Raw genomic sequence first — 13,316 nt, 5'->3', positions numbered from 1 at the left:
CGTGTCTGTGCTGCCCAGGTCCTCAGACAGCTCGGGGTGGGGAGCTGGGGACACACGCTTAGTGGTGCCTTCATCTGGCCACTTCCCACCAGAGGGGGTGCGCTGGCCCCCTGCACCTGCTCCCTGGTGGGGAGCACCGAAAGGTTCCTTCGTTCATCAGACACTTGCTCTGTCTGCACCGACTCTGAGCCAGGCAGTGAGCTTGAACATCCGCAGAAGACAGAATGACCTCACAGTCTGGAGCTGGGAGTCGAAGGTCAAGGTCCCGGCAGGCTTGGAGCCAGGTGAGGCCATTCCCTTCTTCCAAGATGGGCCCTGCTTGGCATGTCCTCCCGAGGGGAGGAAGGCTGGGTCCTCACACGGCAGAAGGTGGAAAGGCTGAGAGAGAGCCCACTCCCCAAATCTCTTTTATTAAGGCAGGGAGCCTACCATGGGGATGGGGCCCTCAAGGCTTAGTCATCTCTTAGAGCCCCACCTCCTGATACCATGACAGGAGTTTTGGAGGGGCGAGCATTCAAACCACAGCACCTTCCCTGAGCTGGTGGGACCCGACCAGCCTGTATCCTGCTGGTGCTGCCGTGATATCACCCTCTGGCTCCTTCCTCAGCCAGCACCTACCGTGGTCCACAGTTCCACCAAAGCACACCACTCTCCCATCTCCTGGACTCAAAACCTGGCGTTTTCTTGTCATACTCCCCTTTCATGGCCCTGCAAATCCAAATCCTACAGCAAATGCTGTAGCTTCTAATTCAGTACTGTCTTGTGTAAGCCAGTGTCAGCTGGAGCCCCCGTCCTCTGGGACACCAGTGAAACAGCCTGAGCCCTCAGGTCGCGCCCTCCAACATCACTGGGGTGCCCCTGGCATCGGTCCCCACCTGCTGGCCCTGACGTGCATCTCAGCCCCTTTGGTTTCTACACCAACAACTCCTCACAGGTTGGCACAACCCCTTGAAAAGCTGGCAGTATTCACCAAGGCGACACGCACCCTTCCCTATGACCCAGCAACTCCATGCCAAAGAAAACACACAACAGAAATGAGCACTTTGTAATGCAAAAGCGTTACAAAATGCTCACAACAGCCCTATTCAGATCAGTCCTGACTGGGAACTCTGCAGACTTCCATCAGCACCGGAGCGGTGAGTAAGCCGTGGCACGTCCACACCACCGTGAGAGCATGTCACCTGCAGCTGTGCCCTTCACGCGCGTCCTTCACACGAAGCCCTGGGCCCAGCCTTGCAGGTGGCAGATGAGGGATGGCGCTGCACCTGCAGGCAGCGCGACTGCAGGGCCTGAGGATGTGGGAGCTTCTGTGGGTGCAGGGAGCCTTGGACCTGGGCTGGGGGCCGGGTGCCCAGACCCTGCAGCCATGGGGCCTCATGCCCTCCCGTCACGCCGGCAGCACTCCAGGTCCTCCTTCAGGCTGGTCGGTGGCTTCCTGCCTGCTCCCAAGTCAGGTCCCAGGATTCTAGCTGGTGAGCTCAGCTTCTCCCCAAAGCTACCAAGAATCTGTCCAGCAGCCAGTCCTCCTAAGAGGAAGCCTGGGGCCTCCAGCTCAGGCCGCTCCCTGCACTGTGCTCCATGGAGCGGGGTGCAGTGGTGTGAGCCAGTGTTCCGGCCACGGCTCTCCCGGGTCCTCTGCTCCCCCAGGAGTCTCCTCACAGCTCCCCTGCCTCCCAGACACTCCCGCAGAGCTGTTACACAGGCTGCAGGTTTGACACTCCCTGGGTGGAGGTCTGAGCCCAACACCTTCTGCAAACTACTACTTCCTAACAAGGACCTGCGTCCATCCTACGCCAGTCTCAGCTCCCCTTCCTGGCGGGTCCTTGGGCTGGGCATGGGGCAAAGAAAGACTTGAGGAGGTGGCCAGGGGCAAGGGAGACACTGGGCTGAAGCCAGTGGGCACCCTGATGTGCATATTCCCAAAAGACCAGGTGGAACAGGGAACAGCGCTAAGGCTGGCTGGGCAGGGACAGCGACAAGAAGCCTGTGGTCAGGGTGCTGCCTGTTGGGCTCACAGGCCCTTCCCAGCCTGACCTTTGCCCTGCTCTGCCCCTTCCCATGATTCCTTTAGTGGCGGTCCCAACACATGCTCAGGTAGCTCCCTCCTGGAGCAGGTGGGCTGCTGCAGCTCCCGCACAATAAATCATGGCCGTGCACGGTGGCTCACGCCTGCAATCCTAGCGCTCTGGGAGGCCGAGGCAGGTGGATGGTTTGAGCTCAGGAGTTCGAGACCAGCCTGAGCAAGAGTGAGATCCTGTCTTTACTAAAAATAGAAAGAAATTACTTGGACAGCTAAAAATATATATAGAAAAAATTAGCCAGGCATGGTGGCGCATGCTTGTAGTCCCAGCTACTCAGGAGGCTGAGGCAGGAGGATCACTTGAGCCCAGGCATTTGAGGTTGTTGTGAGCTAGGCTGATGCCACGGCACTCTAGCCCGGGCAACAGAGTGAGACTCTGTCTCAAAATAAATAAATAAATAATAAAAGAATAAATCATGATGTTAAAATTACATAAAATTCAAATTTCAGTGTCCATGAATCAAGTTTGGACAAGCCTCACTCATTCATTTATATTTTTTTCTTTCACACTTCAACAGCAGAGCTGAGCCGCTGGAACAGAGGCTGTATGTCCTGCAGAGCCCAAAATATTTGCTCTTTACAGAGCGAGTGGGTTGCCCACTGACGCGGGGCTTGGGCCCCTGGGGAACCGGTGGATCCAGAATGAAGTGGGTCCCAGTGGTGCTCTGCGAAGGCGGCTAGGTGAAGTGGTGCTAGGGGAGGCAGGATATGGCTTGGGCAGGAGGATTCTTGAAGCCTCCATTAAAGTTCACTAGCTCACATAGGGAAATGCACATGCAGACCACAGTGGAGCTGGATGTTGTGGCCTGAGCCCTAGTCCCAGCTACTGGGGCGCTGGGGTGGGAGGACTGCTGCAGCCCAGGAGTTTGAGTCCAGCTTTGGCTACATAGTGAGACCCCCATCTCTTAAAAATCAAAGAACAACAACGACAGCAAAATCCCATCACAATGGGCTAGCAGTACTCGCCCACTAGAACAGTTAACATTGAAATGACTGAGTCCCAAGTGCTGGGAAGGTGTGGGGCAATTTGTACCCTGCTGATGGGAGTGTAAGATGCGACAGCCGTGTTGAAAAACGGTTTGGCAGGTTGTTAGTTATTAGTTAAACACACACTTACAATATGACCCAGCCATTCCACTTTTAGGTATGCATCCAAGAGAACTAAAACCAGATGCCCCGAAATACTTGCACAAGAGTGATCACAGAAGCCTTATTCATTAAAGCCCCAAACAGGAAACAGCCCAGGTGACCATCCATAGGCAAATGAGGAAACAGTGGTAATCCATATTGAAATAATGGATTACTATGCAACAACACAAACGAACAAACACACATGTGAACCAGGATGAATCTCATAAACATGCTGAGCTGAAAGCCAGGCACAGGCCTCAGGCACAGAGCACATGCGGGGCGATGCCGTCTGTGTGAAGTTCCTTGAAGCCACAGCAGGAATGTGTCGTGGTGGCAATCAGACAGTGGTTGCCAGGGTGACAGCAACCTTCCCTATCTTGATTGGGGTGTGAGCTACAGCGGTGCATGTATTTGCCAAAATTATTTGAACTGTTTTCTTAAGATCTCTGGGTTTTACTGTGTGAAAATGATGCCTGAACAAGAAAATATCCTCAAAAATATTCGCTAGGCCAGAGCTGAAAGCCAGGGCGAGCACGAGTGACACACACAGCCCACCAGGCCGGCAGCCCCGGCCTTTCCGGGCCGTACAGAGGCAGGAGGAATTCCAGCGGAGGCTTTGAGCCTAGAGCGGAGATTTGTCCCACAGGGAAGTAAAGGAAGGCTTCTTGCTGAAAGCCTATTTGCTTTGCCTAACCGTTTGACCGGGGCTGTTTGGCTAGGGTGGCGTCCTGGCCAGGCGCCCACTGCGGAAACAGAAGAAAACCACAGGCTGCACAGGGACACGCCGGGGTGGACGGGAGGCCAATGTCCCTAGTGCCGGGCGATTCAACTCTCCTTCCTCCTGCCTGGTGACCTTCCCCTGTTCAACAGGCAGCTGAGGGCCCTCCCCGGGAGCCGAGCACCTGCCGGAGAGGGCTCCCCAGCACAGGGGCAGGCCTGCCCCTCCTCTCAGGGTCTAAGGTGAGACACGAACAGAACTGAAGAAAGTCTTGGGGTAGAAACGAGAACAGAGGGTCACATGCTCTTAGACGAGAACACACAGTGTGAGATGTGGCTAAGCTTCCCCGCAGGGAACTCCTGAAGGGAGACGCCTTCTTAGGTTTCAAGTCTTCATTTTTCAAACTGCTTTTCTGAGCTATAATTTACATATCATAAAGTTACCCTTTAAAGTGCACAATTCCATGGCGTTTACTTTATTTGCAGAGCTGTGGAACCATCACCATAATCTGAGTGCAGAAACTTCTCATCGTCCCCCAAGACCCTGTGCCCGGACCAGTTAGCAGTTGCTCTCTGGTCTCGCACACGGCCAGCCCCGGCGCCACCCATCTGCTTCCTGTCGCTATGGATGTGCCTGTTCTGGACATTTCATACAAAAGCAGTCACACCGTATGTGATCTTCTGTGTCTAGCTTCTTCCACTTAGCCTAATGTTTTCAAGGTTCATTCGTGCTGTAGCATGCATCAGAACTTCAGTCCTTTTTAAGGCTGAATAATATTCCAATGTTTGGAGAGTCAGTAAACAAAATCCTTTGAAATCTTTTTAAGCACAGAAAGCTGAAAACCCTGGTTTATATTCCCATCTCTCCCTGTTGCTTTAAAGCAAGTACTTGCAGGCCTCTGTGCTTTGGCGTTTTTATCTGTAAAACCACTTGATCCTTAGTAGTCCTGGCTGGTGGGTCTGGAGGAACCACGCAGCTTTTTCTGTTGAACATCTCAAGCCTCTTACAATCTATATTTAGAGCCGTCCCACCGCCCGTGTTCTGCACTGCAAAAACTCGGCTCTGGGCTCTTCTGACCTGGAGAGAGGCTTCTCGAGACAGGACGCCTTATACGGGGATGTCTGCTTCTGAACTATGTAAGGAAAGTAGCAGACACTAAGGTTTACAAGGCTGCACTTAAGCTCTTAAACGGAAACCTTTATCCACCAAATCAGTAACACAGGAAAAGAATCAGGGGCTGTCAAAATGATGCAGGGGCAGTTAGGCCTGGAGGTAGTTACTATTAATATTTCTCTTGACTGTGTAACTATTTTCTAAACATGACAAAGCACATTATCAGTGGTGAAGCCAGCCTTTGATAGATGAGCACAAGGCCTGGTGTGATCAGGAAAATTCCTCCAGAGACACTTTTTGCTTTGGGAGGCAGGGTAGCTGTGAGCATGGGGTCAGAAAGCCTGCAGACCTGGTCTGAGTGGGGCCCTAGATGAGTCCCTGCAGCCCCTGCAGGCAGGAGGGACAGCACTTGCCTCATGGCTGTGATGATTAAGTCACTGACCATACGAACTGCAGGCAGCACCATGCCTGACACACAGAGAGCACTCCATGGATACGAGCCACTGTTACGTTAGCTTGAAACCGAAGGGAGGTGTATGCTTACCTGCCCATGATTTTCAAGGTGAATCCAAGAATCTTACGGATGTAATGTTGCGAGAACCTGATTCCAACCTCTCATTCAACTCAGGATCCCTTCTCGAGCAGCCCTGAATGCAGACAGCGGAAGGGACTCATCCCAAGGGACAGCCCACCTTATTCCAGGACATTTTCTGTTGTCAGCTTCCCTACAACTGCCACCCTCCTGTCTGTGTAGCGACACAGCCAAGGCCAATGTCTGACAACCCTTCGGATGACAGTGAAGACACCTGTCACATCCCTGGCCACCCAAAAGCTTCTCTTTCCAGGATGAACAGCCCCAGTAGTTTTAAACATTCCTCACATTTCATGGTCTCCAAACAAGTCACAGTAAAACAGCTCTAGCAGAAAAAACACACTCAGGTGTGGTTTTCTCAAAGTTCCTGCCTTGGAAGGCTCTGTATGTGTATCACTGATCTTGCTATGATTCCCCACTTCTGAACATTCCCTTTTGGAATTGCCTCATTACTCCAGTGTCATCCTTGATTTTATCCCAAACTGTGACTACCCCGGTATGAACATCACACTTGCCTTCTGATGACTCTGAAATGGTTCTAAAACTCAAATTCACCCTGCAACAATGATTTGTTGCACCTGAGGGTATTCAAAAGTAAGAAACTAAAACCATAAAAATATCATTTAGTTAACTTTTAAATCTATGTGGGGAAGCATTCCTAATTATAATACAAAATCTGGAAGTCACAAAATAAATTGGTATGAAAATACAAATATGATCAATTTAAATAAAAATAGTAATAATAAAATGGGGAAAAATTTGAACACATTCTATCACAATGGGCTAATTTCCTTAATAAAGAAACTGCTCCTAAAATCAATAAAGAATGGCCATAATCTTACAGAAAAATTGGCAAGGGACATGAATAGATGCTTCACAGAAAAGGAAATACAAGTGGCTCTTAGACATACAAGATGAACTAGATCAATGCATACTAAAACCACCAGTTACCATTTTTTTATTTGCCAGAATGGCAAAAATTGAACTGTTTCCGGTAGCTGTGTTGGTAAGGACAAAGGAAGGCTAGCACCGACACTTGTTGGTGGGATAAAAGGGAATGTCACCACGTCCACTACAACTTACAATGCTTGTGTCCTTAAAAATGGCAATGTCAGGATGCTAATATATATGGAAGTGGGACTAGAAACTTGTTGCTGTGCAGGCCTGTCACCCAGATGTGGGAGTGCCACCAGCCACTGTAGGACTGAGGCAGCCCAGCAGGCAGCAAGAGGGTGTCCAAGTGGGAGCAGAGCAGTGTGGGGCACCTGGGCAGAGGCAGCGGGTGGGGTGTGCAAAGAGACCTGTCTGAGCACGTTGCTGTGCGTGTCCTCCGGGCGGGGAAAAATTCTCACTGCACCCCAGCCTGCCTCTTTGACAATGTGCTAGGACGTGCACATGTAGCTATTTTTGAAAAATGAGAGCCTACTTTATTATCACAAAAGACACTCAGAGCAAAATGACTTGCATATTTTGCCAGGCCCAAAAATATTCCATGACTTATTTGGTGCTCTTTTGGGAAACTTCCAGTTGTTTACTCTTTTTCAGATATGAGATCACTAACCTTCTTTAAACAGACCAAATCAATTTTTGCTCTACTTCATGCATCTTTGATTCTTTGCCTCCGGAGTTCTTTAAATATTTAAACTGTCGGATATTATGGAAGTAAAAAGGCTGGTGGGGCCCCTGCCAAGGTGGGGGCGGTGAAGCTGGGGAGAGGACAGGCTTCCTCATGCCCTCCTCGAGCAGAGGCTTCCTAGCTTTAGTCCTAAGGCGACCTTTTATTTGGGGGAGCATCTTTCCTGCTTTGTCTTTTCTGGCCCGTGTCACATGTTGACCTCCAGGCCTCCTCCCCAAGGTTTAAGTTTTGGGAGACCACTGGGCAGAGCACACAGCTAGCTTCAGTTTTGTGCAGAGGTTTGTGTCCTAGGGTGTCCCTCCAGCCTCTGGGGATGGGGTGGTACTGACCATGCTCTGCAGTGTGGACGCCTGCCCTTTTCCAAGTGTCCTGCAGGCACCAAGCTGCCTTGACATCAAAAGGTTTCACATGTGGACCCCTCTCCTGCCTCTATGCACTGTGAAGTGCAGGCTCTGAGAGGAGAGTGAAATCGCCCTCATTTTGTCTGCAGAACCCTTTCCTCCTCTGATAGGCTTCTACCACACAGACTGGGAGGTCCCAGTGCCAGCCCATCCCTCCTGCCACAGTTGTGGGGACAGACAGGCTTGGGGATTTTGAGCAAACACACGTGGGGCATGGGTCAGCTGAAAGCCTTCCCTTGCATGTGACCCCTTTGGGACTGTCCTTGCTGAATGCAATGACCTGGGAGCTTACGACCCACCCTGGCTGTGCTTCGGCCAAGGTCCCAGCAGGGGATGGGCTCTGCTGTCCAGACTGCTGGGGGGCAGGGTCTCTTGGCCAGACCACTTCCCAGCTCAGGAGGACTTAAAACATGCCACCACCTGTGTCACCCCACTTTCCTAAAGTTTAAAAAAAACTGCCAAATAGGGATCTGGGAAAATGGTGCTATTGCTCAATGAGGGAAACGCAGAGGAAAAGAAACCCTTGTAAACCTTTTATTTTGAGTGGAACACGAGGCTCAGCTTGTGCCGTGTACTGTACATTCACTGAAGAAAGGCCGGCGGCACCCGGGCCCACACCATGCCACAGAGGATGCAGGCCCAGGGCTTGCCCTGTCCACGGGGGAGGGCGGGTCAGTCCGGGGTGGACAGACCATGGCCTGGGACACCATAAGAGCGCAGTTCTAGGGACTGTGGCTCAGCTGAACTATGGAGGGGCTGTGTCTTCCGGCACTGCCCTCACTGGGCTGCAAACGGCTCACAGTAGCGATACATTCACTGGGACACAGAGGTGGTGTCCATAAAAGGGGGCTCAGAACACAGTTTCTACACAAGCACTCGGCACCCACACAACACGGACGTCACTCAAGCAGCATGGCCACAAATAATGTTACAGCGGTTCACATTCAGCACCCGCCCACAGTGGGAGATGTTCTTTGAAGAGCAGGCACGTGAGGTCTGTGGGGAAGTGTCCCCCAGCCCCTCTTCCTGCACAGTGTTTGCTCCATTGCTTAACCCCAAACCACACATGGTTCGAGGAGAGCAGAACTCCGGGCGACCGCATGTGTCTACACCCGAGGAAGAGATGAACACGCTCAAGTCCGGAATTCACTGCAGTCCAGCTGCACTTGCCATCCAGGGCACGATAGACCTTGCTTGGCTCCCCACAAGCAAGGACAGCCTGTACAACCTCCTCAAGCTCCCCCAGAGAAGGTGGAGGTCTGCCCTCGGGGAGGGAGGAGGCTGACAGGGGCTGGGAGACAAAACAAGGCCCACGTCCCCCACAGGTGGACAGGTGGGGTGGGATGGGAGCTGCGGTGCCGCCTCAGCGTGTGCCTGTGCTCCGTCTGGTTCACTGCCCACCTGGAGCCAAGGCAGGCGGGAGGCATCAGGTAGGACCTGAGTCCAGACTCGGGCCAGCCCTCTGGCCAGATGCGGCCGGGAGAGGCTGATGTACAGGCTAGGGTGGCACTGGGCCCCCTGCAAGTCCACAAGAAATGCCACTGCAGGCTGTAGGGAGGAAGGGGCTCAGCCCACACTGTGGCCCCTTGAGGACCACAAAGTTACCACGTCCAAGACAGGAGATCCACGGAGACCACCACTGACCGGGGACAGGGACTGGGCAGCGCGGCTGCTACAAGCCTGGATTCCTCTGTCTGTTCAGGGAGTCGATGTAATGAAAAATGGCCCCCAGAGCCCAGCTGGTCTCAACGTTGTCAATTTTCCGAGTCAGCTTGAAAAGACAAAGAGGGACACAGCAGGTCATCACACACCATGACAGGAAAGGCAGAGGGGGTCTCCGGATGAAGGTGTGTGCTCACGAGGCTGGAAGCAGCTCTGGGGGCTCCTTGGGAGCCAGGGACAGCTGGGGGATGTGACCCCAACAATGGGAGCGGCGGTTCCTGGCTCCTCACCCCGTAAAGGGGATGGGGGTGCCCGAGAGGCAAGTCCTTACCTTCAGCACTTTGCTCCTGGGAAAGCCGAACTCCTGCAGCAGCAGGCTGATGTAGGTGAGGTCCATGCACACAAAGGGGCTGCTCTGTGGCTGCATCTCCAGGGTCCGACACACTAGGGGTGACACGGCGGTTCCCCGTCAGGTTCCAGATGATCCACTCCCAGGGCAAGGGGAGTGCGCAGACCCCAGCACCTCCCACGCTGGGAGCCCCCAGGACTGCAACTGAGTGCAGAAGGCAAGGGGCCCAGAGTGCCCCAGAGACTGTGGCCAGGCCGGCCCAGTGTCCCCCAGGCCCAGGCTCCAGGGCCAAGTGGCCCTGCATGTCTTATCTTGGGGTCATGGGCTACCATCTCCTAGGCCACATCTCTGCACCACAGACCCTGGACACCTCCTCAGGTGTTCACCTGAAACAAACCTGGGCTTTCTGGAGGATGAAAATGAAAACTGAGCATTCTCAGACCAATCCACGCCTGCTCTTGAGAAAGAAGGACAAATCTACCAAGAGCCATCCAAGGATTCTGCTTGGAACTTTTTCCTATTGAAGAGTGGCGGATACCCAGTGTTCACGGGGACAAACTGGAAGTGACATGAAAGCTTTAAAAAAGCCACTCTTTTTGGGAGGGGGAAGGTAGGAACTTTTATGGAGAAATACACAAAGTTTAACTCTTGATCTACAAATTGGAATGGCACCCAAAAGGGCAGACTGTTTGCCCCAAGACTGCCCACGTTCACTCCTGGCCACTGGGGCGAGCAGGAAGGAGAGGGGGCAGTAGGATGGCGGGAGTGGCGTGGGGGCAGCCCTCCACCCCCACATCCCAGGCTCCACTGTGCGGGGTTCCCAACTTCTTCAGGGTTGTGTGATAATTGTGAACTTATTGGGACATGCTGGGAAATCACTCTTAGGGACACCGGGCAGCAGTGAAAAGGCGGCAGGAGAAATGAAATCGAGGAATCTGTTCCTCGAAACCCTCTGAGGAAGGGGCCGGGACAGTGGCCCTTTTGTAGCTGACACCACCAAGGCGCCTGCCCACAGCCAATGTTAGGAGGGGCGACCTCAAGTGCATGCTGAACTCCACACTGGAAGACCTACAAACACTTGTTGACAGAATCAGGAACCAAACCTGGGAGTCACAAACACCGTAGGGTGTCTGTCCCCAGCTGAGCTGGCTTCCACAGTGTCACTCACCGTATTTGGCTGCGAGCTCAAAGTCTCCGACCACGAGGCTGCCTCCATTTTCTGCATCTGTGGGACGAGACAGAGCACCCGGTCTGCAGAGCAGCAGGAAGCCTGGGGTGCCGCCGAGGCCCGACGCTGGTGCTGGGGACACTGGCCCCGGCACGCCAAGGCACCGAGAGAGGCTCTCGAGGCAGGCCCTCTGGCCGCAGGCGGCCGCCCTCCACACTGATGGAGGTTTCTGAGTGACGCGGCTCGGAGCCGGCACATGTTCCACACGGGACCACACGGCGGGAAGGGGGATCAGAGGGTCACTCCACACCCCAGCCCTGCAATGTCTCCCCACCAGAGAAAGCTCACCAGTATCCCTGGGTCCCAAATTGAACAAATCCTAATTTTAAGCAAAATAAAAGTACAGAAAAAGAAAACGTTTCCTGAAGCCATGGCACTGAGCTCACATATTCTAGCATCAGTTTCCCGAATGGGAAAAATTTTTCTTTAAAAAAACAGCGAGGGGAGGTTTGTGGGGTCACCTTCCACCTCGGCCACGCCCAGGCCCTGGTCAACAGCGGCACAGCCAGAGGCACAGGGAGCTGGAACGGTGGTGTCACTGGCTTCTTTTGAGCAGCTTTTATTTTAAATGTTAACGTTCTTATCCTAAATACAGGACACACACTCTGATGTTCTCTATTTCGTTAAAAAAAGTCCTGGTCACCACTCACTGAAGTGACTCCACAACCCTCTCCAGAGTGTCCACAGCTGACGAGCACCAGCCTTGCAAACTGCAAACACCTCCTCCTGCCCCGCCCCCTCCCCGGGCCGTGGGGGGTCACAGTGGGCTCCACGTTAAGTGGGCTGACCGTCCCACGGAGAGAGCAGCCACCCACATGCCACGGCAGGGCTCCTCCAGCCAGAGCTCCTCCCCGGGGCCGGCAGGGAGTGGCTGCGTGTCCCAGAAGGTCGAACAACAGAGTCAGCACAGGGCAAGACCCGCCTTCGAGTGGGAAGTTAAATCGACAGCAAGTATCTGAACACGCACCTGACGTGTGACTTTACTGAATGGCTCAAAAACTAATCTATCTATAAAAAGGGGGCTTATTACTTCCTACTCTGAGGACAAGATGCCTTCCCCTACTTCTGCCGTCCTGCAGGGTCCGTAAAAACAGGGATACTTGTCTGTCACAGGCCCTCTGCCCCGGGAGACCCACACCGGCCCTGACCAGCCCGCTCGGTCCAGCCGGGCCCCTCACCTATGAGGCCGACACTGGCTGCCAGGTCGTAATAGTAGGAGAAAGCGTAAAATTCCACGTGCTTCACTTCTTCTGTCCTGTGCACTTTGTTTCGCAGGATCTCGGACACTCTGCTGACGCACAACTCGTGGAGGCTCGCTTCTGGGGAATACCACAAAGCCAGAGGTTAGGGGCTCCAGGCACCTGGGCCATGAAGTCCCTTGGGGCCCTTCCCCAGTGACCGGAGACCCTGACCTAAACTGGCAGAACCCCGCAAAGTTGGGCCTGCTCATCACACACGCCAAGACAGCCCTGTAGGAGCTGCAGCACTGCTGGCCCAGGTCAGCATGGAGAGATGCCCCTGAGTACAAAGGTGGCCAGAGACTCCTGACCCTGAGGGGGAGGCCACTGAATCCTGATACCAGCCGGCCTCCAGCTAGGCTGTGAGCGGCCGTCCTGACCCAGCCCACAGGCACTGTCTGGCCCGTGCTCACCCTCTGCCAGCCCTGCCTTCTACTTCATCAGCCACCTCGGCAGTGGGCCTGCACCCTCACTGTGTCACCATCGAGGAAACGGGCCTAGGAGGCCGAGCTCAGGCCAGGCTAGGTGGAGGAGAACAGAAACACAGGGCTCAGAGGCTGACAGACTCCTGAGGACGCCTGACAGGCGCCTGGCCGTCCTACCCCCAGTCCTGCTCCCCGAGCCCGCTGTTCTGCATGCTTCCCGCGTTCCCACAGTCCACAGAGCCACGCCCTGCCCTTCAACTTCATTTCCTCCTCCTGTCCCTGGGCAGGTCACACCACCCTCGTGTGCAGTGAACACAGCAGCAGCTGCTTCAGGGCCTTTGCGCGTGCTGTTCCTCCAGCCGCAGAGCCGCTGCTGCAGGTCTGTGTGGCGCTCCCCCGCCCCGTCCCGTCCCCCCGTGAGGCCTTCGCTGGCCGTCCTCGTTGAAACCGCAATCTCCCTCCCAGCACCCTCTGCCCCGTTTTATTTTTCTTGGAAGCACTTTCATGTATTTCATGTCTGACTCCCCGACTGGGACTCCAGCTGCACTGTCCTGCCATGTCCTGGCCTGCAGCAGGGCCTGACTCTTGGCACATGCACAAGTGGACGACTGAGGCAGAGGGATCTGCACTGTCACCAAAGCCAGATGTGCTCCATGCCCAAGTGTCCAGCCTGGAAACTACATTTCAATCTTTCCTTTAAAGAAACTACAAAGAGCAACAGAGACCACCTGGCAAGAGGGGCG

At 54.0% G+C, this 13,316-nt stretch overlaps 1 protein-coding gene across 1 annotated transcript in view; it reads right to left on the bottom strand.

Moving 5' to 3' along the window:
* Positions 1-8,191: 8,191 nt before the first annotated feature.
* The window catches only part of ENTPD6 (ectonucleoside triphosphate diphosphohydrolase 6), a 31,189-nt gene continuing 26,064 nt past the window's right edge, over positions 8,192-13,316 (bottom strand). Inside the window, 4 exon segments of the mRNA XM_012745539.3 lie at positions 8,192-9,442; positions 9,665-9,777; positions 10,851-10,907; positions 12,089-12,229. Of these exon segments, the coding sequence (XP_012600993.1) occupies positions 9,344-9,442; positions 9,665-9,777; positions 10,851-10,907; positions 12,089-12,229 (410 nt within the window). The 3' untranslated portion in view covers positions 8,192-9,343.

This window comes from Microcebus murinus, chromosome 16 (assembly GCF_040939455.1).
Source record: "Microcebus murinus isolate Inina chromosome 16, M.murinus_Inina_mat1.0, whole genome shotgun sequence".
Classification (NCBI taxonomy): Eukaryota; Metazoa; Chordata; class Mammalia; order Primates; family Cheirogaleidae; genus Microcebus; species Microcebus murinus.
Note: the sequence above shows the minus strand (reverse complement) of the source record. Positions and strands in the feature narration are given on the sequence as shown.